We start from the raw sequence: 21,483 nt of genomic DNA on the forward strand, positions 1-21,483 counted from the left end.
AAGAAAATGTTAGTGGGATCGTCTGTCGATAGAGCTGAGAATTATGCAGCAGAAGGGAGAGCGGACAGCGTAGCAGAGGCAAAGCAGGAAGGCGAGAGAGATTTTAAGTTGCAGCGGAAGGTGACAACGGGTGTAGAAAGAGGTGAGGTTAGTGGTGAGGCAAGGTTGAAAGGACATGAAGAAATGATCAGAGACATGCAGCGGAGTGACAGAGAGGACGGGACAGCCACAGTTGCGGGAAAATACAAGGTCAAGACAATTGCCTGCTTTGTGAGTAGCAAGGGATTGGGACGGGGGGGATCGAAAGATTGCAGGAGCAACAGAAGGCCGCTTGCATGAATGTCGTCGACATGCAGGTTGAAGCCACCCTGGAGAATCAACGGAGCATAATCCCCTGGCAGAGAGCTCAGCAAGATGTCATCCGAGAAGCAGCCGAGAGGACCAGGAAGCAATAAAGAACAACCACAACAACAGTGATTGGGACAGTGATAGATACAACATGCCATTCAAAGGAGAACAGATCATGTAGGTGAAGTGGGAGAATAGAATATTCCCACAGGGGAGAGATGAGCAAGCCTGTGCCTCCACCTCTGCCAGAGGGGCGAGGGGTGAGAGAAGGAGTAGTTAGTGGAGAGAGCTGTGGGTGTGGCTGAGTTGTCTGGGGTGATCCAGGTTTCAGTTAGGGCCAGGAGGTCCAGTGAGAGATGGGAGGCGTAGGCTGGTATGAAGTCAGCCTTTCTCACAGTAGACTAGTAGTTCCAGAGTCCCATGGAGAAATTAAAGCAGGATGGAGGGTTTGACAGGTGAGGATAAACCAGATTACTGTAGCAGGCTCGGTTGCCGTAGATGATTTTGATGATCAACATGTTGGATGCAATATCCCTTGTGGAACACAATGCCGGTGGCCTCCCGCTGCAGACTCCCACAGGTAGACTCCCTCATCTTTACACCAAGAGGTTGCTGCTACGGGTCACCAGCCGCTATTTGAACCGGGCGAATTCCTGTCAGTTGAGATTCCTAATCAAAATCGAAACTGCTCCAACAATGGCAACGTAAACATAAACAAACACACATGATTAATTGATCGACGGAGTCACGCCCACTCCACACTACAGGACACAGAATTGTTTAGGTGAACGTACGCCCTAACAAACCACAAAATACCATTTAACAAACAAATTAATAAAAATACAGCCCACAACTACACAGACACACGACCGATTGCGTCTGTCTATCCGCACAGCTACACAACAAGAATGCGCGTCGGGAAAAAGCAGTAGCAGCAATAAACTTGTAAATAAACAGATGTGTGGAGATGATGACTGGAGTTCAGAGATGGGGACTGGAATGTGCAAAGAGGAATGCTGGAAAGAGCTGTATTACAGGTACAGACAACATTTCTACAGACATGAGCAGAAGTGGTTGGGGGGTGCACCTATGATTTCATTAAGGAGACGGATGAAGTCCGAGTGGCGATGGACTTGTACCACCTCTGATTGGCGAAGAGGTGACTGCTGGGACAGGTGAAGTCTACAGTGCTCTTGCCAGCTCTCGTCTGCACCCTAGAGGTGAACAGGCCTTTTCCTGATGGTAGCTGACAGCCAATGATCTTCTCAGTGGAGCAGACCGCTCGCTGCAGCCAGGTCTTGGAGAAGGTGGAGACAGTGGGGAACCAGATGGTGAAAGAGGTGGTGCAAACAGCCTGAATTAACTTATACGTTAAAAATTAATCAGGTGTACAAACAGGTGAATTGTGGGTAAATATAAGTCACTTGGGAGGAAAGCCTCAGATAGATGAATAAATGCATTTAAATGAAGTTTCTTGTGAGGAGGTGGTTCCTCATGAGGTGGTGCAGGATTTCACTGCATAATTATTCCTTACCTCCCTCCATTATCAATAACCCCTTGTGCAATATAGGGTCGTGGTGGTCTGGAGCCTATCCTGGAAGCAGAGGGTACACCCTGAGAATGGATTCTAGTCCATCACACAGCAATCATACCTATACACTAATACACAACTGAGGACAATTTAGTCACCATTTCAGCTGAAACATGTTTTCGTGTTTCACACCGGGGTGGCACAGCAAGTAGCACTGCTGGGTGGTGTGAGAGGATGTCAGTTGATCTCCACTCAGTCTTTGTGGCGTTTGCATGTTCTTCCTGTGTCTGCATAATGTCCTGTGGGTGCTCTGGTTTCCTCCCACACTCCAAAGACATGCTTTTCAGGTGGACCGGTGACTTAGTCAGAAAGAGTGTGTTCCACTGATGTATGGATGAGTGACCCATTGTAAGTAGTGTATCTAGCAGTGTAAGTCACCTTGGTGAATAACGTGTGGGCTGATAACTCTACACAGAGTTCATTGGAAGTCGCTTTGGAGAAAAGCATCTCCTAAATGAAGTAATGTGAATGTGTTTTTGGACTGCGGAGGGAAACCAGAGCACCTAGAAGAAACCCATAGGAAGAACACACAAACTACACACAGAGCTGGATTCAAACCCATGTCTAAATCCACAGCTCAGGAGGAGTGAGACACCAGCACTATCGGCTGCACCACCACACTTTAAGGCATAAGGAAGAAAAAAAGAGTTTGTTCCAAATGGATAAGAAGAGAATCAGTTCTGTATGAAGCCAAATTTGAATGAACTCGGCATAAACTGCGAAAGCCTCTTCGGATTATTACGTACACGCCTTGAGTCTCAGCCGATGTTACAAACGCAAAATACGAGATACACCTGACAGTACAGAAATATCTCACTAATGAAGTGTGGAGTCACCCTTCAGCATGTCGTTTTACGAGTCCACAGCTGTTCTGCGAAGGATGAAGGAAATAAAAACGTGCTCCACACAACTTCCCAGAAAGGCTGAATAATGCAGTGTAGCGCCTTGAAAGGTCACAGAAAGCACTGCATTGAATCCTGGTGTTTGTGAAACTTCTGCTGGTTCTTGAGTTGTGTGTATAAGGATGTTCTCATTCTGGAATATGGCAACATCTTGTGTGAAGAGTCTGCGCCACAGATTTACAGCATGTCACCTGAAAAGGGTCCATTGTCACGGTCATTTTGTAACAATGAAGAGGAATAATGAAGCCCAGCAAGTCCCACCACAGAGATGCATTGTTTCTTGTCCCATGTTAAACATGCTGCTAGTTAAAGGCCTCCTTTGGCTCTTCTATTGTAGCTCCCTCTGAATGTGGACAAAGAATAAAAGATTACTCAAAGATTACTCAACGTGCCCTCCCCAAAATTCAGGTTATGAATTTTTACTTTGCCCTCACATATAAGGGGGTTCTGAATGGCTGGTTTCATGAATCTCACCGATGCTTGATGCCAGAGTTTGGGTTACGGCACTGTCGACAGTCCTTTGATGATCTCGAAGGCCATTGCTTTGTGGTTTTCGGGTGTCTGTCACTCCCTTCTGATGAGTTCTAAAAGGTAGCCGCTGTTCCTCTGTGCAGTTTCTCCATGTGGGCTACTGCCTTAATGATGCCTTGACATTTCAATCAGCTCTTTACATACGTGTGATTATGTGTGTATCTGTTAATGTTACATCATAGTTTGGGTCCCTTTTCATGTGCTGTTATTGCTCCACTCCATAATAAAGTAAATATTACGTATTTTTCACTGTATATAATTAGGTTCGTATTCATCATAATATTTATCAAATAATGTAATTTATACAATATACATACTTTAGCTTGATAAAAAAACTACAGTAATGACAGTAAATCATAAAGCGGAAAGATTACACCATGAACCTCTGAAAGTAACTCCCTTTTGCTTTTGTACAGGGTGGGGGGACTGATAGTGATATGGGTATACTGCTGGACAAGAGAAGAATCCACACAAAATATATTTTTTAAAATTTATTTATGAACATAATCTCTGAGGGACAACAGCATTTCTCCCGCTCTCTGTACATGCAACTGTAGAAAATAATTTGTTTTATTTTTTTAATTCTATTTAGTTTTTTTTTTTTTTTTTTTAATTCTTTTTTTTCTTCATTTTGTTTTTGCAGTAAATCGATACAGCTAAAGGTGACAGTGCTGGCTGTGTTTCAGCACTGACGACAGCATCAACAAACCCCACACCCTCCCCGCCCATAGCTGCTCCAACAATATGTACACAGTTCAACTACATTGTACAAAAAAAGGGAAAAAAATTACATTGTTACATCACGGGCAGCGAGCGCCCCATCTCATTTCTGTTAGAACCCCACATTCTACGGAAGTTTAGACCAGTACAAAGAGAAGGGTGCAAAATGTTTTGGGACATATTTACAGCTATGTACAATGTCTCGATTAGGCATTACAAGAGGGAAATTTACACAGCTGAGACTGACTCCAACATACCACAGGTGTCAGAAAGATAATAAATAGGTTATCATTTCACCATTTAAAGATTAGTTCTCCATGCTTAAAGATGTTGATCCTTTAACACAGCTACTGTCCACTTTAGGTTAATATACTGTTGGGGGATATCAAAATCAATACAAAGGAAAAGGCTTGAAACTGTGACTTCGGCAATGAATAGTTGATCCAGTTCAAAACATAATTGGGATCCAGTTCAACCCTAAACTGTGTGAAAAACTATAAGTATGGTATGGTGACCTGAAGAGGTGAAATCAAGAGATGAGTGCAGTGCTAAGTGCTTCTAAGCTGTGGAGGGTAAGGTGTTTTGGACTCTCGCCAGATGCTTCAACATTAAGATGCAGTTTCTCTGTGTTTTAAAAACCTGAGAAGAAAACAGGCATGTTTCAAAAGTATTAATGTTGGTGAAACCTGAGGCCTAAATGAAGGATGAAGTAACGTAACACAAAGGACTGATCAGCCAGGTGTCATAAGAAAGGTGAAACGGTTCCCAAGGCAGTACAAATGATATTGTAAATAAAAAAGGGAGCACAACGCAGTGTGAAGACACACAGATGTCAAACTATATTTCAAGTGGTGCGCGAGGTGTAACTGACAGAAACCAAGAATGGACATGCACAATTTCAAGCCTTTTAGTTTGACAGAGCAGAAACAATAGGCTGGACTCATGCCAAAGATACTGCTGTAACTGACGCTCAACTTCTGGTAAACAACAGCAAGGATACAGGGCTTATTGACGCAATACATTTTGTTCATAAGCAATGACTTCAACATGCTAAGTGTTTATGCTTTGCAAAGAAACAAAACTACACTATTATCCAGTACTAGGGAATGCAAGGATTTAGAAATACAAAGATTTACATGAGATTCTGTCTAAACCAATTCTGAAAATGCAAGTTTCATTTTGATGTCTAATCTGGGATTCAAATAAGTATATGTAAATTTTAGCTAAGCATTTACATGTATCTGTGAGAGTATGACATTATGGGTCTATAAGCTGCCATGACACTGGCTGTAAGAAATTTGCATGCTACCAGTGGATAAAAGTAACAGTTGTGTCTGGGATAAGGGAGTTACAATGTATTGTTGAAACAAGGATTTTTTTTTTTTTTAAAAAAAGTCTTACCTTTTTAGGAGCGTGTTGCTATTATGTTATTAAATTTTATCACTGTGTGCAGGGATATCTTGCATTTGTATAGATAAGAAATTCTGTGAAAACCTACAGATGACAAAGCACTCAAGAGTACCAAAAACAATGTGCCTTAAAATGGAAGTGAAAATGCAGCACTCAGAGGGACCTGACTCGTATGTCCTCAGTATTAAAATAATATTGAAATGAAAGTGACAAATTAAATTAAATGAAACTTCCTGACATCACTGACCTAAACTGGTCATTCTTCTGCTAAAAAAAATGTCATTCTTCATCTGTGCAGCTTTGCAGAAAACGCACAGTTCAACAGCTTAAGTGTTGGGTGTGTGATTTAAGGAATTTTAGATGTATGCAATTAATGCAGACAACTGTTCTGGATACCATCTATATGAATATTCACTAAACTAACACTTTATTAGCATAAACAAACAAATCGTTCCCCATAATCAAAGTGTGTGGCTTCTATAAAATACAAACACCACCTGAAAAGGACCTCAAAAATTTACTCAACTGTTGAGTAACTGTGTAACCTGTTGAGTTTGGTCACCAATATCCTATAGTGCCACCTTCTGACTATCAGAAGAAAAACTTAAGTACAAGAGGTTCTCTGGCTTTTAGACTATGCAAAGAAAATGGAAAGTGGATAGTTCATTCTTTAAAAATCAGGCATTTTAAACTACAAGGAACTGTCCACTTGCAGAAGCACATGGGATCTGCATATTGCTTACAAAGGGACATGTAGTATTTTCTACGCTATTACTCTTTCACTGCTTGTATACTGCAAATAAAAACAACATCTGGGGGAAAATGAACTAAAACCTCACTCCACTCATTTGGTTACACGAACACTTAAAATTCCAAACTAAAATACACCTAAATATTTCTACTACACATTTTACAATAAGAGGCAATTAAAGTAGGGAATAAAAAATAAGTGGGCTACAGTATTCCAATTAATGGAAATAATCTATAATTTAAACCATAATATGCACTGTGCTAAAATGACATATATAAACTAAAATTCAGAGATGCCATGATAATGAAAATTGTCACACATGTATAACACCATTCATTGTGGATTCCTGGATATTTCTACAACCGGACAAAAAACAAAAGCCTTATTTGACACTATGTTGTATTTTAACTTTACTTAAATATTTTACTAAATTAACAGTGAATAAAAAGGCATTTTCTTGGTTAAAATTTTTACTTCTTAGCTTGATGGTTCTGTAATAAAACCATAATGCATATTACAAACTCTGGACAGATTTAGAAACCATTCTACTACATCTAATGCAGTTCTTGCCATCTGAGAAACTATTTAAAAAGTGAATGACGGGGTCACATTGAGATGTAAATGTGGCTACGCACTACCCTGATGGGCACCTTGACCTGTTCAAACCACTTTTTTGACCAGGTCTGGACAGAATGTGGAGGATCTTTCACAACTGCGCACAGGAGCCTGTCTTTAAAATACTGAAAATGGGTACACATTTGGCCCATTGTTATAAGGGAAACTGTTTCCCAAATGTGAACTGTACATAAAAAGATAATTTTCTTTATTATTTTTTACACAACTGAGAGTGAAGTTACAGTACATAAGTTATTTACAACTGTGCAGTAATGTGTTGCAAAATAAATTATCTAGAAGGCAGCGAGAATACATTGGTTAACGTATATAAAAACTGTACAGAATTTACGGGATACAATTTTTTAAAATTTTAATTTTTCCTTTAAACTAATATTGGCTCTGTAGTGTTTCAAGTCACTTTCTCAGAAAGAGAAACAATGAAATGCCCGAGTAAAGAAATAGAAAAAGATTTATTTGACGCTAAAACATTTTGTCTTGTCCACTTGTCACCTCTTCTCCTCATGCACTTATTTGCATTGGACAGGTGTGTAAAACATTGTGAAAGTAGAGGCCAATCTAACCTGCATGCAACCTATGGTGATGGACCTCTGCAGGATCCTCCAGCTTCCACTCTCTTCCTGCCAGGTCAAGCTACAGCCCTGAACAGCAGGCTGTGGTTTCCTCCACAGAGACACTGGCCTGAACAGCAGCTCCTCCTCTTGCTCTGCTGCTCTCTCTCCTGCACAGCAAAGTCACGAGGCTGCTCCTGCATGACCCCACAGGAGGTCAGCTGAGGTCTGATATAGGGGTGGACATATTCCCCTGAACCTAACACTCGGAGAGGCTCCATGTGCACTGTCCCCTGTCTGGAAAGCAGGAGAAGTATCTGGTTTGCTCTTTAAGCCTCTCCACCCCTACTTCTACCTTTCCACGAGGTCCATCTTGCTACCCCTTTCCTCCTCTGATTAGTTCTGATCTCCAGTGACCAGAAAATTCTGCCCAGTCATCATGATCTTTTTGTTCAAAAAAATGAAAAATGAACAAAAAACACTTGTACTTTCTTTCCCAGCATCAGCAAAAGGGGTGAGCTCCAAACAAAACCGTTTTGCTTTTTCTGAACAAAAGCATAAGAATTTGAAGGATGAAAGTGCAAGTTGAATTTTCCTGGTAAAAAAGATGCTTCCTCCTCTTGCAGAAGGGATTCATTAGCAAGTTATTTTTCCTTTGTACATTTTCGCAAAATAACTTTCCTTTTGAAACCGGCTAGCCCTTACTATACGTTCTATTTTATGTCAATTTCAATGGTGATATGACACAGCTGAGAGCCTTTTCCTGTCATGCGGGCAACAGCACAAAGTCATCATTGACGTCAACCATTGGCACGTAGAAGGAAGGGACCTCATTCACACAGAGAGACTTATGTCCAGCTGGGTCCAGCTCCTGCACCTTGAGTTGCCACTCCATCCTCTGCACTGCGTTAAGGGCTGCAGCCTCGTGCTGCTGTCTCATTAATAAACACGTCTGGAGGCAGGAGGAAAGATAAGTTACAAAGAAACACATTTAACAGCAAAAAATACACCTAAACTATCACATGCATCCATATTATCTCTTCACAGGGTCAGTTCTGATACAGTGCATGTTTTATTGATACATTTGGAATATACAGACATGTGTCGCTTAATGACGGGGATATGTTCTGAGAAATGTGTCATTAGGCAATTTCGTCGTCGTGCGAACATCATAGAGCGTACTTATACAAACCTACATGGTATAGCCTTGATGCAGTCAAAAAGATGGGGTAAACATGAGATTTATGATGCTGCTGCCGGCGTAACACTGCAAACTTTATCAGGAGAAAGAGTACACTAAAATAACGATAAAAAGTACAGTAAATACATAAATATTATCATTATCAAGTATGTGCTGTACATAATTGTATGTGCTATACTTTTATACAACTGGCAGCGCAGGTTTGTTTACAGAAGCACCACCATGAACATGTGAGTAACACCTTGCGCTATAATGTTATAGCGTTGCTAGTTGATAAGAATTTTTCAACTCCATTATAATCTTACAGGACCGCCATTGTATGTGCGGTTAGTCATTAAGCGAATCATCATTAAGCGGCACATGACTGTAGCATGAAATAAACAGGAACAATTTACACAGTACAAGTGAGATTTCAAGGTAGCACGGTCAAATTCTGTATAATGTACTGTACATGATGTGTATATGGGTGTGGGATGTTAAGTCATGCACTTGGTTTAATCAGTCATCTCACATGCTATGCATCTGTTCGCAATTTGTGTTTAATTCCATTCTACTGAATCAGTTAAATGTGACTGGCTCTTGTGTGGTTGAAGTGGAAATCATAAAAGAAAAACACCATCTTTTAATTTAATACTGGCTGTGCAGAGTTTATCTTGTAGATTGTTACTGCACTTCACATGCTCTGTCAAATTAGTATAATGTGTTGTTTCAAAGGAACACAACTATTGTGTTATAACAGAACTGACTATATTCAGATAAAGATTTTTATAGTCAGTACTACAATTGTGTGAACAGAAACTAAATGGAGAGAAAGCTTACCTTCATGCGGTCGTACTTGTCATCTACATCCTGAATCCAGGAAATAAACTGACGGGCATTGAAGCGGTCTCTCACAGACTTATTCTCATCGCCCTGAAGTAGTAAAACAACAACAGAATCAATACAATGCTTTCTAAGGTCAGCCTTGGTGTCTGACTGACAGATGCAAAGCTGTGGGTGCTTGAGAGGTCAATCACAAACACTGAAAGGATTAAAACAGGTACCTGGACGGAGATGCCCATTTCAGGTATATTAGTGCAGAACAAGACTCACCTGAGTCTCAGAAGGCATGTTGTACACTTCCAAATCCAAAAGCATGGTGCAGGCACTAAAGGGGACAGCCTGGTTGGCTATCGTCCTTGCTGCTCTGCAGTGTACCCGTAGAACTTCCTGTTCGCATGACACTATCAGCTTCTCCTGTAAAAGGAAGTGAGGGGAAAAAGACAGGAAAGAGAAAAACATGACATCAACCTGACAAATGCACAGACAGCTGGATGCCATATTTCTACATCAGCAAGACACTATTCTGGATGAAATCTAAGGTAAAAGATCCAACCAACTTCAAGAACTGCTTGTCCTGAGTGGGGTTGCGATGAGCTAGAGCCTATCCCGGAGACAGCGGGTGCGAGGCTGAAGGGGTGGGGCATGCCTTGGATGGGATGCCAGTGCATCGCAGGGCCACAACTAGGTACCCAGGTACACAGCCTAGAGCAGGTACTGGAACAACTGCAGGGCAAGCACCTTGCTTAAGGGCACTATAGCCGGAGGCAGGGATTGAACCAGCAACCTTTGAAGCCAAAGGCAGCCGCTCCAGGTCAAAGATTTTTAATCTAATTTCCAGTGTTTTGCAGTTTCGAACTACAACAAAAAAAAAAAACACTAATTTTGGAACACTGTCACAACTATTGCTAAACTTAAGCTTCGGTCTTTCATTAGTGTAGTTCAGTCAAGGCCACTTTCCAACTTTAAGACCTGAAAGGCTAGAGATACAGAGAGAAAAGGGATTACCCGCTCAATGCTATGCTGAAGCCTCAACTTTCCCCTGACTGCCTCCTGCTGTCTGAACAGCTCTTTCAGGGGTTCTGATAAAGATGGTGGTGGAGCAATCTGAAAGGTAAGGAGACATATTTGGTCAACCTAGTAATTTTCACAGGAGTTTGGTCATTACAACTGACAAAGAGCAGCGAGGAAACCATGCGCCCAGAAACAGTATATCAGTGCACTTACAACAGGGATGTGTAATTTGCTGAGGGGTTTGCCATCCAGCAGATAGGAACCTGTGTAGGTGACGTATTCAGCATAACACTGAGGGGCTTGGGGAGTGATGTAGCACAGGATCTTCCTTTTCTCCTCAATCTTCTTCCGTATCTGCAGATACTCAAAGTAGGGGTTGGAACGATCACTGTGGTAGGGCTCAATGTCATCCAGCTTGATGGCATTCACGATGACGGCCAACGTTTGCTGGATCATCTCTCTTGTCTGCTGCATAGCTGTATTGACCAACTGGACTTGCACCTGCTGGGGGCCAGCCTTAGGGAACTTCCTCTTGCGTGGATGTTGCGTCTGGGCATCATCCTCCTCCACAGGGCGGCCTTTGGTCTTACTGACAATGGATGGGGCAGCAGTGTTGGAGCTGGGAGCAGTGGTGACAGAGTTTTCCTTCTCTTTCTCTGCAGGGGTAGAAGGGGTTATGGTGGTGGTAGAGGAAGTGCTGGTATTGCTCAGACCTGGGCCAGATGATGTCACACTGGAGGTGGGGGCAGAGTTGTTCTGCTTGCTCTGATTGGCCAGCATCTGAGCACGGTTCCTTGTCATTCTCAGCGGTACCTCCTCCACCTTCTTGGCAACTTCAGCAGCAGTTGCAGAAACAGATGTTTTAGGAGCAGTCTCATGGAGCCTTGACACTGAAACTGGGCTTGACTGTGGGACAACTGATGACACAGGGACAGCATGGATTGGACTGCTCTGAGAGTGACTTGTGATAGATGGAGTTTCTTGACTGTTGTCAATGTCACAAGCGGTTACTGACTCAGAGCATGGTGGAACAGCAGGAGAACTAGGCTCTTTCACTGTTGAGTTTGACAATGAATGCTCTACATGATCATTTACCTCTGTGGAAGCTTGCTGCAAACTTGCATGGTTTTCACTTCTTTCATCTACCAAATCATCAACTTTTGAAAAAGCAGCTTCCACAGAATCGTCCTCTGGAACTTTCTGGGGTTCTGGTTCCAGTTCATGTTCTGACCGATCGCAGTCTTCTGAGGTTTTAACTGGTTTCTGTACAGGTTCACTCAGTGGTACAACAGCAGGAGAACTGGGCGTTTCGGATTCAACTGGCAAGTCCAACGGTATTGATTCAGGATCATCTTTAACTACATTAGTGGGAGATGCAGCATGGGCAGGATGATGTTTGTAATCCATAACCTCTGAATCTGAGATGGTAGGCTCTTGCATTTCTTTGTCTTGTAAGGGCAAATCTGGCAAGGAGAAAGGTCCCAAATAATCCAAGTCATCCACTGCAGTAGGAAAGGGGTCTGCCCATGGCACCACCGGCTCCTGTCTGACAGATGGTGCTGTGTTCTCAACTTCATAATCCTGACGAGTGCCTTCTGTCAGGCACTGAGGTTCTGAGGTTACACCACTCTCTTCAGGGGTGGATTTACAGTCAGGGAAAAAAGACTCCAGTCTTGTGCAAGGGGTTATGAAATTTGATTCAGCCTCAAGTGATGGCTTAAGCATTTCATCTACTGTATCCCTTTGAGTCTCATAATCAGACTCGGGGTTGTGTGGAGGACAGTACGGTCTGGGGAAGTAAGGTGGAGTTGCTGATGGGGGGTGAGGCACTGTCATGGAAAGATGCTGCTGCAGGCTGTCTTCTGGTGTTCCAGGAATGATCTTGGAGGGCAATGTTAACTCCACAAAACTCCTTTGAGGTGATTTCAAGAGCATCTCCGGATTAACAGTCCAGCTGACAGGGTGATCATTGGAATTTTCCATGCTGCCTCCAGAAGGACGACTGGGAGTCAGAGGCACATCCTCAGACTGTACTCTCTCTGGGGATTCAGGCCAATCCCTTTTTATATTCTCTGCAATGGATGGAACAAAAGAACAGCCATCTCTTTCAAACTCCACCTCTTTGTCTACATGGCTCTCACTTTCTGACTCCTGAACATTATCTTCCTCCTCCTCATCATCAACTTCATATTCAGGTTCCTCATCTTGTATCGCTACAGTCATTGTCAAAAAATTACTTCCTCCAACAGGATCTGAGGGAACTAGATTGGGCTCACTGTGCAGTGATGGAGACATTGAATCGTGATGCTCCACGAATCCATCTATGTCCAGAGGTGGGAGAGCAGCTGGGGCAGGAGTAGGAGGAGCTGCAATGTCTACACATGGCTCCTGAGGATCAGGTCTGTGCACTGGAGTTGATGGCTTCAGTAAAAGATTACCATAAATACTTTCAGGAAGGTGATCACTTCTAGCTGTTGAGGTTACAGCAGCTGAGGCGGGCTCAGCTGGCTCTAGCGTTGGTGATGGCATTCCAGCATCAGGTGAAAATCCAGGAGGAGACAGGCATTCAAGCCTGTCAACTGAAACCATCTTATCCTCTGGAGGGCGAGGTGCAATAGGTCCCAAATCTGAGTCAGGTACACTCTCTTGCTGAATGAAATTAGAGTCCACTTTAAACTCATCTTCCAAAGGTCTTCTGACATCAAGTGAAACTGAACTAAGAGTAGGCATCTGAAGGTTTTTTGCTGGAGTTAGACAGCCATTTTCTTGAATGCTATGTGAAGAAGTTGAATATCTGTCAAAGAAGGATGGCGAGCAGGCATTCATAGACATAGTCATAGCAGATGAACTCTGACAGTCTATGCTATCAAACATGAGATCAGGATAGTCCTCTGCACTGCAGGAAGGAGTGCGAGGTGTTTGCATGACTTCTTCATAACTGGGACATGAGATCACAGATGCGGGAGTGGGAACACCAGTAGGCCTGTTCTGATCTGGTCTCGGGGAGGCAGGGAGGTTTTCAGTCACTGGATGTCCAGACAGCCAATCTTTTGAATTCTGACAGTCCACAGATTGCAATTTCCTTTCAGGAGACATTATTTGAGACAGAAGGACAACATCTTTCTGCTTTTCCTTCTTTAATGTCGTTTCAAAGGAATTAGATTTTTTAGCTGATGACTCTGTGCGGTTCTTGCGTAAATCTTCACTGGATTTGGTTTTGTCTTTTAATTTAGGATCCCCAGATCTATGTCTCAGCTTTTCAATCTGTTTCATTCTCTCCTTATGTCTTTTATGACGCTCTTCAATTTCTTGGTCCTTCTGACTAAGCATTTGTCCAAAACTGGTCAATCTGAGATCACCATCGACTAATAACTTCTCCCGTGGACGACTATCTTTCCGAGTTGCATCTCTTGTTTGATTAACCTTGTCATTCTCTAGCTTTGACTTTGTGTAATCTGTTCTCCCATCTTTGTCAAATACATCTTTACTTCTTTCCTTGATTTTTGTTTCAAATTTTGGACCATCGTCTTTTGACTTCTCTTTTAAACTAAGGATCAGAGGGGTCTCTTTAGATCCGGATTTCTGCTCTTCTTTTGAGTGTTTTAAAGAAATAAAGCTGTCTGTGTATTTGTGCTTCTCCTCTTTTGCTTTCTCCTTATGTTTGTCTTTCTTCTTTTTGTCTTTGACTTTCTCACTGGTAACAGTACTGATAGCTTTGTCTTTCTCAGACTTCTTATTCATTTCTTTCTCAAACTCCAGTGTTCTATCTAAATCATCCTCGCCATCTGGCTTGGCCCCATAGGTAAAGGTATATGGGTCGGCTTCCAAAGGCATGGGCTCCTTTTCAAAGGGCAGACTTTCTCTCCGCCTGTAAGAATCCTTGCTCTCCTCAGACTTATCGCGCTTGTCAGTCTTATCCTTTCTGACTTTGTCTTTTTCCTTATCGTGGCTCTTTTTGGAAGATGACGATGATGAATGCCTGTGTCTTTCTTTCTCACGGAACTTATCCTGTGGGTAAGAAATAGAAAGCAAGTCCCTCCTCTCTTCAGCAGTGTCTGGCAGGCTAATGTTGGAGGAATCATAGAAGGCGCTGAGAATCGGCTCATGGCCACGGTCTGTAAAACTGTCCGATGATATCTCACTGATTTTATCATTGGAGTCGTCCCTGTAGTCATTCAGAGCCTCTTCTTCCAGTTTCTCTAGAAGGGATTTCTCATTCTCACCACTTCCCTTCGACGGTTTTCTGTCCTTCAGATGCTCTTTCTCAAGCTTATCCTTGTACCTGCCCTTAAGCTTTTCTTCACTTGAATGCCTCTTGTCCAGCAACTTTTGTTTGTTTTTCTTGTCCTGGGTGGAGTCAAGGGAAATACGATCCTTGCGATCCTTATGTCTTACATCAAGAGAGTCCTTTTTATCTTTATGTTTCTCAAAAGAAGGCTTTTTCTCTTTCCAACCATCAGATGACAATTTTTTCTTCTCTTTACCCTCCTTTTCTTTATGCTTGTCTAAGGAATGTTGCTTCCCTTCTGCAGAGTACTTTCGATGTTTCTCAGTTTGGAAAATTTCCATGTCATCCCTGTCAGGTGTATGATCTTTTCTGTGGACATCTGCTATAAGACATCCATTGTAATGATCTTCATCTTCACTCTCATCTGTGAAAATATCATCAATATTGTACCAGGACTTTTCTCTCACCTTCTCTGGTTTTCTCTCTTCCTTCTTTACCTCCAGAAAGTCCTTATCCCTGTCACTGTGTCTTTCCAGGGAGGTCTTCTCCTTCTTGTCTTTCATCTGCTCAGAAGACATTTTCCTCTCTTTATCTTTATTGTGGGAGTCTTTGTGTTTGTCTTTCATTGCTTCCTTCCTGTCTTTGGAACTTCGGTCCATGTCTTTCTCTTTAGGAGGTTTTTCAGTTGCGCTTTTGTCTATTTTGCCCTTTTCTGAGTCCTGAGCATTTCTGTCTTTTTCTTTAGGTTTTTCCTTGTGTTTGTCAGGTTTTGATTTATCCTTCTTGTCCCTTTCCAAACCATCCCCTTTTTTCTCCATATCTCTTCCAGAGTAGTTCCTCTCTCTAGCTTCTGTTAATCTAGCAACAGTCTCAAGCTCAGATTTGTCTTTGAAAAAACTTTCACTGCCATACTCATCTCTTAAGGTGTCATCTTGTTTAAACCTAGAATCCTTCCTCTCTTTTGCAAACTCATAAGGATCTTTTCTTTCCCTGCTGCTGTCAATAGCATCTTTCTTTTCTTTGACACTCTCTGCAGACTCTTTCCTCTTTTTCTCCTTTTCAGACAAGTAGCTTGAATTCAGTTTTACTTTATCAGAGTCCTTTTTCTTTTCACCCCCTTTGTCTGAAAAATCTTTCTTTTTGGATGTAGAATCTCTGTCTGGACGTTTTTCACTATGTTCCGTTTTTTTGTCCTTCACTTTATTTTCCTTCCTTCGATCCCGACCTTCATCTTTCACTGTCTCCACAATCAGTCTGACTGAATTGTTTGTTTTGTATTCTTTGTACTCCTTCACTGGGACATCCCAGCTATCATCTCCATAGAGAGATGATTCAGAGGAAAGGTCTGAGACCCAGTGATCATTGTCATCATCAGAAGCACTGAACTTGCTATCTTCTAAAATCCGTCCCTTGATATCATAGTCCTCATAATCAGGCTCTTCCTTTGGAATCTTGTCCTTTTTTGATTTTTCCCGATCCTCCTTTACACTCTTATCCTTCTCAGATTTAGAATATTTATCTTCTATTTGTTCAGTCTTTTTTTCTGTTTTAAAGGGTTTGTCCTTGGATTTCCTCCTTTTCTCATCCTTGTGGGTCTTCTGCTTTTCCTCCTTACTCTTTTCTTTAAGATTTCTTTCTTTATCCATTTTGAGGGATTTATCCTTCTCCTCCTTGCTCGTCTTCTCCTTAAACTCTTTAGATTTCTTAAATTTCTCATCTTTAGGTCGGCCAATCTCTTTTCCAGGAGTCCACTCCTTATCTTCGGACTTGCCCTTATACAATCGGTCTTCCCTTTTAAAATGGTCTTTGTCATGCTTAGAGAGCCTCACTTTGTTGTCTGCAGGAGACTCTGCCTCCATGATGAGTGACTTTTGTCGTGTGTCATCAAAATCAAACGAAAAGCTCTTGACAAATTTTTCATTCATGTCCTGGTTCAGTACAAGGCTAGGAGCCTTCTCCTTCTCTTTGCTTTTGTGTTTGTGTTTAACTTTATGCTTTTTTAGAACTTTACCATCTTTGTCTGCCTTGGAGACTGTTCCGTCTAAGTTGGAGTTCTTGATAAAATCTGAGCTCTTCTTTTCTGTGGAGTTTGTATGAATATTATTCTTCTTCCTATTCTCCTGTGATTTCTTTTTCACATGTTTCAGAGACTCTATGCTGGAGTCCGCTGAAGAGAAGTCTGACTCGCTTGAGAGCCTGGTTCTGACAGAATCTGAGGAGGAGCTAAGGTCGGACCACATTGGGGAGGACACTGTCTTCCAGCCGTCCGTTCTCCATTGCTTAGGGTGTTGCTCTGCTAAAGACTGTGTCAGTTTTTGAGATGTTAGACTGCTGTGGGAGGAGGATAATGCAGACAGAGAACCGAAAACACATGATTCCTTAAGGTTCAACGTATTGGAGTCCTTCACACAGTTTGAGCTCTTCAGGGAGCCCTTATCATCTTCGCTCTCCTCGTCCCCGCTCTCTGACTCAGAGGTGCAGAATTTATCGCTGAGTTTACTGAACCGCACCTCCTTATTAGCATTGTTTTTACTTTCCTTCTTCCTCTTCTTTTTAACTTTATTCTTTTCTTTCAGTTGTTTGGAGGTCAGAGTGCTGGACTCTCGGTTCTTTGCTACTGCTGCAGGCTGCCTAACTGCAGGAGACGGTGAAAAAGTTCGGTCGTCCTCATCTGAGCTGTTGGTGTCAGAAATGATGCGGCGTGCAGTCTTCTTTGGTGTCAGTGAGTTGCTTTTGGAATATGTCTTGACCTCCATTTTGGGGATGGAAATGAAGCTGTTTGGTTTGCCCATGGGGTCCTTGCGGAACTCTTTTTTGAGGAGATGCTTGTCATCGACAGGAGGGACCCGCTCCTCCTCATCATCCTCATCAAATTCATATTCGTCCTTCACTGGTGTTACTGTGGTTTTCGGCGGGTCGAGGTTCTTCCCTTTCAGCTTCAGGCCCTTCTCAAACTCAGAGTCCGTGTTATTGCCATCAACAGAACTTGATGGGGCAAATGATGGTGCATCTTCCTCCTCTGAGGAATCTGTTGAGAAAAGGATCACAATATGCAGCATAAATTTGCATTTGGACATCCTAAAATGAAGAGATAAGGCTAACACATAACTTTAGCATTAAATTACATATATCTGACACTCAAGATTGCATACTTTTTCAGATTTTATTTGAAACTGATTGACAAAATTAGAATTATTTCTGACAGAAACTTTGTAATTCCACTAATTCTCAAAACTATTTGCATGCTTGCAGGCTTTCCTGTCAAAGACAATTACTGAGCCGAAACTCACCTGAAGAGCTCTCCTCGCTAGAAGTGTAAGTGCCTTTACCAAGCAACAAGTTTACCATGGTAGGGGAGTTGGCTACTTTCAATGGTGTTTCTCCCCTCCTGTTGCTTTGGCGAGGATCTGCTCCATATCGCAATAGCAACTTCACCACCTTGAAAACAAATGGAAGATTAGCTCCCGCCAGAATAAGCCTTTTTGCTGGCTCAACATGGAACATCTGGGAGTGTAAAGGAAACCTTGGGCTGTTCAGAGGGGGAAAACCCAAGCATTGTGAATATACTGTATATATAATACACACACACACACGGAGACGTGAGTGCAGTGCGGGCTCTGCATGTTAGATCAATAAATTGTAACTGTTTATTTTACAGGGTGGGGGGTTGGCTATGTTCTGGTGGGTCTGGGGGTTCGAGTTCCGTTTGGGATGCCTTCTGACAGACTGGTATCTCACCCTGGGTGTGCCCCCTCCCCCTCTAGCCTTGCGCCGTGTTGCCGAGTTAAGCTCCGGTTCGCCGCGACCCCGAACAAGCAGTTTCAGACTCTGCGCGCGTTTCACAAAGACAAATTTGCTGTGCTTATCCACCTCTGGCTACATAGTGGTCCCATTCCAAGAAGGTCCAAAATGGAGTCTTTAGGTTCTTAGGTGGAATTAGCCCACTCTCTCTCCCTCAGGGCTGCTACTTCCTTTCAAGAAAGAGCTCAAAATGTATCTTCCAGTACCACTTGTCTTATTTCATCTTCATTTTTCATGTCTGACTCAATTGTAGACATCTTTCTGACTAAAGTGTACTGGTAAAAATGGTGACATACAAAATGAACTTTAGTAATATATGTCTGTATTTAAAAGCTTTTCATTTGTTATGAAATGCACTTTTGTAAACTTTTGGAAAAAGGGATCTGCTAAATTAACAAATGTAAATGTTAGCCAACTAAAGGTTTATTTTTCTAAATGTTCAAGCTAAATCCCAAAATAAACATTAACCCAAAATAGTAGATAATTCTTAGCATGTGCACCACCAATAAGCTCACCTTGAAGTGCCCGTTATTGGATGCGTCATGCAGCGGAGTGTCATCATCCAGACCCTTGGTGTTGACCTCTGCCCCGGCTGCCAGCAGCTGCTTAGCCACGTCGTAATAACCCCGGTTGCACGCCTCGTGCAGTGCGGTCCAGCCTAAAGACCAGAACACAGAAGTTAAGGCTTCTTGACTGCTCCAAGTCTGCTATGTTACGCCGTTGTGTTGCACCAAAAGTCTAAATTACTCTATTCTTGTCAAATAATGGCATCTCTCTGCACGACAACTCTCAGGCTCTATACACAGGCTTTGCTCCACTCACCCGCAAAGTCTTTCACATTCACGTCTGCGCCCTCATTGATGAGCTCCTTGATGCGCCGTGCCTCACCACGGATAGCAGCCCGATGAAGTCGTGTCTCGCCCCTCTCGTTGCGTTTGTTCACTTTATCTTTGGTTTTCGAGGCAGAGTTGGGTGTTCCCTTCTGGCCAAGACTTGACTGGGACTGGTGCTTTGGTGTCGTGTCTGTTAGAGAATGGGGATTTTTTTTTTTTTTTTTTTTTAAAGAAACTTCACTCAGGCCACAAAACTCTTTTCTGCCACAGCAGGGCGCCATTGCACATGAAGAAATCAGTAAACAGTTTGAGCCTAACAAACATTAGTCTAATTCAATGATATTTAGCTGGAACACACCTACCTGGATCATGTTCTAAAACGTAACTTTAATCTTACTACCTGAAGTTTACATATCTCCCCAATGAAACATGCCCTGTTCTGTCAAAATCCTTAACACTACATGCATTACTACATCAACTACTAACATTAAGACCTGAGGAAGGAAGAGCAATTTTTTATACCAGAGCAGTCCAAAAATTGCACATTTTAACCTCTTACATCATTTTGACTCAGACATACCAACACGAACATGTCAGTCTCCTCCACTCCCCAGTTTGTATGAGGTGAATGAATTTACTTCAGGCACACAAACAAGAACTAAAAGTTTCAGTACAAGTCAACAGGAAACTCATCTGTGCTCCACTTGTACTAGGGATGCAGTGAACTTGGGAGGCATGCAGAGAATTGTAGCTGCCATGTCCTTGGTAGCTGAAGTGCTCAGAAAGGGGACTTTGTGCTAGTAGGGGGCGTTACTGAAACCTGAAGAGGCTGTGATCTGTGATTTCATTCAAACCAAGTGCTGGTGCCTGAGGTGATAGAGACCGAAGTAGGTGAACATGATTAGCATGGTGCTTATGACAAACCTTGCACACCTGGACTGTTTACAGACTCCTCTGCCGTCATCTGCATGAGGAGGGCCACCTGCTGTCGCTCTGACAGGGGGTATCCAGCCCGGAGACCGGGTAGGCCCATACCAAAAGGCAAGCCCGACTTCCTCGTGTTGGTGGGCTCCTTCTTGATCCGCTTTCGCTCTGGGCCTTGCCTCTCTGAAAGATACAGAAGGAAGTGTGTGCATCAACACAGAGATGGAGACCTAGAGAACACAGTGCAGTACAGGAAGGAAGCATGTTAGAAGCTAGTGTGCTGGTTTCTCCAGCTCAGAGAGTGTTTGGTACTTTATATTTACTTCCTCAGCCTGAAAATGCCAGTCAGACAGAACCACCCTCTATCTGTTGCAGGGGGAGAGAGCAGCAGGCAGGTGCAAGGCTGCTAGCCTTGTTCTGGCTTGTTTCCCTTAAAGGTGTGACTTGGCCCTGGTACATCAGCACTATAGGCTTGGCACACAAGGTCACTGCATTGGCAACTTGCAGGACAGTGACAGCTGCACTCAGACACGCCCTTGTCTTTGAACTAACACATATCGTCTCAACTATCAAGGTCCCACAGCAGTCGTACACCGCAGGCCACTCTTAGGGTTTGCTGGAACATCAAAGGCTGTAACGGCAAAAAGTATGACAACAAACATGCAGCTGTCACCCTGAAGTGAGGGTAAATTTGCCATTTTGCCAGTAATGGCACATGATAGGGCCATTTGACCCACATAACTGACAGGAAGAGGAAATGCGGCAGTATACACTTCCAGGCGCCAAAGCTTTACAGAGATTCCACTGCACAGTCACTGCTGCTATACTTTCACTCACATCTGTAAATGCTTAGGCTAACTTTCACCCCCCCAACCCTTTAAATGCATTTAGGCACATTCCTTTTATTCAGGCTTAAATAACATGAACCACAGAGGCAGTCTAAACATGTTTTCAGGCAGTGGATGTGGAGAGGGTTGGAAAACTGCAGAGCTAGCCTTTCCAGGCCACTCACAATAGAGGGCCCTCTGGCCCCAAAGAGCCACACATTATGGACAGCTCACAGCCTGTTTTCATGTGCCGTACACTTCTGTAACTGCCTGGATTTTCCTAAAGCTTGTCAGGAAGCGACACTGCAAAACCAGTGAATCCTCGTTGCTGGGAGGACCATTTTGGACCAGCCAGGCATGAACTCTGTGACTTTGATGCATGCAAAGAGTCCTGTGCAT

The 21,483-nt window shown here is 42.9% G+C and overlaps 1 protein-coding gene across 3 annotated transcripts in view; it reads right to left on the reverse strand.

Moving 5' to 3' along the window:
* Nucleotides 1-3,799: 3,799 nt before the first annotated feature.
* Nucleotides 3,800-21,483, reverse strand: part of ankrd11 (ankyrin repeat domain 11) — an 84,741-nt gene continuing 67,057 nt past the window's right edge. Inside the window, exons 5-13 of one of the 3 annotated variants that reach the window (XM_018752588.2) lie at nt 20,267-20,440; nt 19,323-19,523; nt 19,016-19,158; nt 17,990-18,137; nt 10,685-17,727; nt 10,466-10,564; nt 9,731-9,874; nt 9,458-9,550; nt 3,800-8,389 (exon numbers count right to left, since the gene is read on the reverse strand). In XM_018752588.2, the coding sequence (XP_018608104.2) occupies nt 8,204-8,389; nt 9,458-9,550; nt 9,731-9,874; nt 10,466-10,564; nt 10,685-17,727; nt 17,990-18,137; nt 19,016-19,158; nt 19,323-19,523; nt 20,267-20,440 (8,231 nt within the window). In that variant the 3' untranslated portion in view covers nt 3,800-8,203. Of the gene's footprint in view, nt 8,390-8,639; nt 8,734-9,457; nt 9,551-9,730; nt 9,875-10,465; nt 10,565-10,684; nt 17,728-17,989; nt 18,138-19,015; nt 19,159-19,322; nt 19,524-20,257; nt 20,441-21,483 lie in introns of those variants that run through there. The other 2 variants (XM_029256400.1, XM_029256401.1) reach the window with 2 other exon arrangements.

Source organism: Scleropages formosus, chromosome 11, assembly GCF_900964775.1.
Source record: "Scleropages formosus chromosome 11, fSclFor1.1, whole genome shotgun sequence".
NCBI lineage: Eukaryota > Metazoa > Chordata > Actinopteri > Osteoglossiformes > Osteoglossidae > Scleropages > Scleropages formosus.